The 4,861-nt window shown below is 28.1% G+C and overlaps 1 protein-coding gene across 1 annotated transcript; it reads left to right on the top strand.

Moving 5' to 3' along the window:
- Positions 1 to 2,924: 2,924 nt before the first annotated feature.
- Positions 2,925 to 4,477, top strand: LOC105761063 (60S ribosomal protein L22-2). The gene is made up of 3 exons (XM_012578726.2): positions 2,925 to 3,091; positions 3,526 to 3,761; positions 4,156 to 4,477. Exons 2-3 carry the CDS (start codon positions 3,538 to 3,540, stop codon positions 4,298 to 4,300), a joined length of 369 nt encoding a protein of 122 aa, XP_012434180.1. The 5' UTR covers positions 2,925 to 3,091; positions 3,526 to 3,537; the 3' UTR covers positions 4,301 to 4,477.
- Positions 4,478 to 4,861: the final 384 nt, after the last annotated feature.

Below are 4,861 nucleotides of genomic sequence, written 5' to 3' on the forward strand. Positions count from 1 at the left end.
TTTAAAATCCTAAAATACATCAAATTTATCTTAATTTTAATTGACATCAATTTTTATTTTTATTTGAAATGACAATAAATTGAAAAGATTACAATAAGATAAAACTAGACTCCCAACCGGGAAACGTCCAACACTTAAAGATCTTCTCTCCTCTCTTGAACTAGTTTTGCGATCCTATCGACCTCTTCATTATCCTCCTTAGGATCGATCTTTCATTTTGGTCCCTCATAACACCCCCAGTTGCAACAAAACCGATTCCCTCTTTAACGACACCATCAGATCTTAAGCGAACCCAATTATTGTTCAATGTCGAAAGTGGTGTTGATATTTGTAAAGCCTCCTTAGTTGCCTTATTATTAGAGAATCCATAGTGTTTGGTCCAACTATAGGATACTTTGATAATTTCATTTGCACTACATGAAATACCCTAAATAAAAGCAGATTGCGATTTTTCCATACACGCCACACAGTAAGACCAAAGAAATATTGCCAATCCACATCCCCTAAATGAATCTGATGATGATTTTATAAATTTGCCGCTAACTACTCAGTTAGGTCTTCTGAGAAAAAGAGAGACATCAATTTAATAAATAAAATATTCAAAACATATACTTACTAATTTTTAAAGAAATGGGATATACTCAAAATACTAAAAGAGGTAGGATTTTTATATTATAGATTAATTAGATTCAATGAATGGAAGTAATAAAACAAAGAGAAGCTAAATAAATATATAAATTTCACTATCTAAAGTTATAAAAAAAACATTAAAACTCCCTTTCCACTTTGCGATAATACCAATTTCAAGATTGGCCTAAAAATATAAAATAATAGTAATGAAAGGTGAGAGGACTTGACCATTTCTCATGTTGTGGGTCAGGGAAACCAAGCTTCGGGAACTCCGAAGTGATGGGCTTCCATGCTTAGTTACTTCTTCCTTTATACATTTTATAATCTATATATATTAATTGCTGTTGAAAATTGGGTTTTTCTTTTTAAACTAGCTCAAAAAATTAAAATATTTATAAAAATAACCTGAAATGAATAGTACAGGGCGATGTCGGCATCTCTATTACCGGCACCCAAGTCAACCACATGAAAATACAGGTATTATCCAAGTATAAATTATTTTTTATTAAGTGTCGACACAGCCAAATATCAGTTAAAAATAATTATTAATTTATTAATTGCTGTTGAAAATTGACCTACAGGCCTTAAATTTTATCTCAAAGCATGGGGTTAATAATATTTTAGGTTCGTGAAGGGAAACTTGAGGATGAATTAAGTAATTTGTAAAGGTTTTGATAGGTATTTTAAGTTGGATTTTTATGAATAAAAGAAATATTATTAATTTTAAAAAATAAATTAAGAAAATAGTTTTTTTTTCAAAATTTAGGGAAATAGGTCGAGTTTTAGAGAGAAAATGTGAAAGCACGCCATATAGAATGCTTATTACAGGACGCACTTTCTGACTTTTTTAACACATTAATTCTTTTGATCAGATGGTTAAATAATATTGATTTCACCTTTGAGTTCCAGGTTTGATTTATCTTCTAAGCACATTTGTATTTTTTATTTCATATTGTTTTAATTTTTTAATTAATAAATATATTGTTTTCAATTTTTTATTTTTAATTAATAACTCTTTTATTTATAAAATCAAATAATTATTGCAAATATCATTATTTTTAGTAAATATAATTTTGTATGTATAATATTTATTTTTAATTCATATCATGAATATAGTAAATTTTAGTATTATATCTTTTGTATATGTATTTGGAATAATTAATTGAAATATTTCACATATAAAAATAATAATGATATTTGAAATAATTATTTCATTTTATAATATTAGGAATCACGATACCCACAATATAGGTGGAGAAAATAAATATTTGAAATATAAATATTGTATATATCAAAAAAATTAGTTGATGTTTTTTAAAATAAAATATATTTAACATAATAAAAAATATAAAAAAACATATACTTTTATTATATAATTATTAATTTATTTATAAAAATAAAGAAGTTATTAATTAAAAATAAAAAATTGAAAATGATATATTTATTAATTAAAACATTAATTAACAATAAAAAAAATTTTAAAACGAACGTGTTTAAAAGAGGAATCAAACTTGAGACTCAAAAACAAAAACACTAACATTTAACCATCTAAAAGCGCACCCTATGGGACGCACTTTCACACACTCTCTTAAAAATCGATCTATTTTCCTAAATTTTGAAAAACGTAACCTATTTCTCTAATTTTTTTAAAATTGACATTTTCTTCTCATTTACCCACCATTTGAAAAAGAAATATACAGTTGCATTAGGATTTAATTTTTGTAGTCTTAAAATATTAAGTTTTGTAACATCTCCGCAATAAATTGAAAAAGACTGACAATAAATATACGTTTTGATATTATTATTATTTATTTAATTTTTAATTAAAGCACATACGTGAATTACCATAAATAAATATAGCTATTCAATCGTCTTGTCTGATAAACAAAATGTTTATATTAAATATATTTTTCATACTTTTCTTCCCAATGTTGATATTATTGTTTATCAACCATAACGATTTTTTGGTTTACCCTTCAATCTAATTTTTCATATTTTTAAATTTAGTTCACCATAAAGTGAGGTAAAAATTATTTCTCTTAATTTTAATAGAAATTAATTAATTTTTTAAAAAATTTAAAATTTTAAAAGTAAAATATATATAATTTATTTTTTTAAATATAAATAATATTATTTTTTGTGAATACAAATAATATAAATTTAAGAACTAAAAGAGGTAAAAAAAAATTGATTAAAAAACTAAAATAATTTTTTTTATAAAATTGGAAGACAAATAAATTATTATGTCAATAATAAGAAGAAAATTCCTTTTTTGAGTCAGTAATTTCTTTGAATCTTCGCCGTTGATCGCCATTACTTTCTACAGAGCAAATGGTACACCGCTGTTGCGCTAGATCAAAAGAAAGCAGCAAATGCACAAATAAAAAGCCTTAAAAACCCTAGCTTGCTTCTTCTTCTTGGTTGCCGCCATTCCCCAGAGCTTCAACGCATTCTTTCACGGGTAGCTCTCTTTTCCCATTAGCAATAATATATGGTTATTTATATGTGTTGCTTTCCGAGAAATTAGGGAACTTTTCATAGAATGTCTGAAAACTACAATAAAGGAAAATCCATTTGTTACTCATAATGTTTTAATATTTTTCCTCTTTTTTAATCAATGTAGCAATTCCTCTGTTTCCATAGGTTTTCTTTTGAATGTAATTTAGTTCCTAATTTTGTCACGATGACCCAACATAGTATATGCCAAGTATAGGATAGTCGAATCGTTGATTTAATGTTTTCATTTGGGCTTATTGGAATACAGCACATTTACCTTTGTATGTGTTTGCGTGTCAAGAACATGAGGGAAAAAAATTAGTCTCATGTTGTTGTACTGACTGGACTTTAGTAAATTTGGTTGATTTTAATATTTTCTATATTGGGTTATTTGAATAGGATAAACTGAAAATGAGTCGAACGGCGGGATCGAAGGGGAAGAAGAAGGGAGTTACCTTCACTATCGATTGTTCGAAGCCAGTGGAGGATAAAATCATGGACATTGCCTCTCTGGAAAAGTTCCTTCAAGAGAGAATCAAGGTTGGAGGCAAGGCTGGTGCACTTGGTGAAACCGTAGCGCTCACTCGCGAGAAGAGCAAAATTACTGTCACTTCCGATGGCGACTTCTCTAAGAGGTAAAACAAAAAGAGATTGCTTGATTTGCTTTAAGATAGGATTGTATCTTTCTGTTGGCATGAGTATCTCTTTGTATCATAAGCTTTCTTGGAGTATGGACACTTAGAAAGCATTGAAGATACTTCAAATTGAGGTTGGTTTTAATTGTCTTCTGTTATGGTAGTCTTATTTGCTTCGACCTCCAGGTGATAACTCTGGTGTTGGCATGGATGATGACTCATCTTTTATAAACATGGGATGTTTCAATTTAGTTCCCTCACTAGTTTCATTTGCTTTTAAAATCTTCAACTGTCATTTTTCTATGTTGTATTGCTTGTAGTTTGCCTTGCGAGTTGGATCATCCAGATTGTGCTTGGACATGTTCATTCACTCATTTTCTTCATTTTTGTGCAGGTATCTGAAGTACTTAACAAAAAAATACTTGAAGAAACACAATGTACGGGATTGGCTCCGAGTAATTGCTTCCAACAAAGATCGAACTGTTTACGAGTTAAGGTACTTCAACATTGCTGAGAACGAGGGAGAGGAAGAAGATTGATTTCTTGGGTGAACAACCAGTTTTAATGCTAGCTGATTTGCCACCTTTTTTTTTTGTTTGATTGTTGGGGCTTTAGACAACCAGGTTTATAAAAACTTTTGTTATTTACTGAAACATGAGATTTTGCAATGGCTCTGTTTTACCAATTGAATGTATTTTATGTTGTGAGTTTGTCAATTAAGCTTAGAAATGATTTTTGGCCTATTAAAAGTGTGATTTATATGTTGGAAATTAGATAATGACTATCTTGTTCTTATGCTAGAAAATTGGTAATCGTTTATTCATGAGTTAATTTTTAAAACCGGACCGACCATTTGTTTTCAATTTGATAGGTTCAATCGATTGGTTTGATTTTGGTTGAATAAATTATTAAAAAAGTTTAAAAAATAGAAAGAATCAACCATTGATTCAATCATTTTTCTTCAACCTAATTCAATCTTTGCCTGAATTAGACATTGAGGATCTTTCAATTGTTTTCTGTAGGTTTTAATAATCTCCTTTTCTTTTTTACATAATGTCTAAAATTATTCATAATATTTCTCTAATTTTTAAATAAAAGAT

Source organism: Gossypium raimondii, chromosome 11 (genome assembly GCF_025698545.1).
Source record: "Gossypium raimondii isolate GPD5lz chromosome 11, ASM2569854v1, whole genome shotgun sequence".
Taxonomy (NCBI): domain Eukaryota; kingdom Viridiplantae; phylum Streptophyta; class Magnoliopsida; order Malvales; family Malvaceae; genus Gossypium; species Gossypium raimondii.

Bases quoted from the DNA above. Each gene is read 5' to 3' on its own strand.
- LOC105761063 (XM_012578726.2), top strand. From the start codon at position 3,538: ATGAGTCGAACGGCGGGATCGAAGGGGAAGAAGAAGGGAGTTACCTTC. The intron at 3,762-4,155 runs GTAAAACAAAAA...ATTTTTGTGCAG, and splicing joins GATGGCGACTTCTCTAAGAG to GTATCTGAAGTACTTAACAA.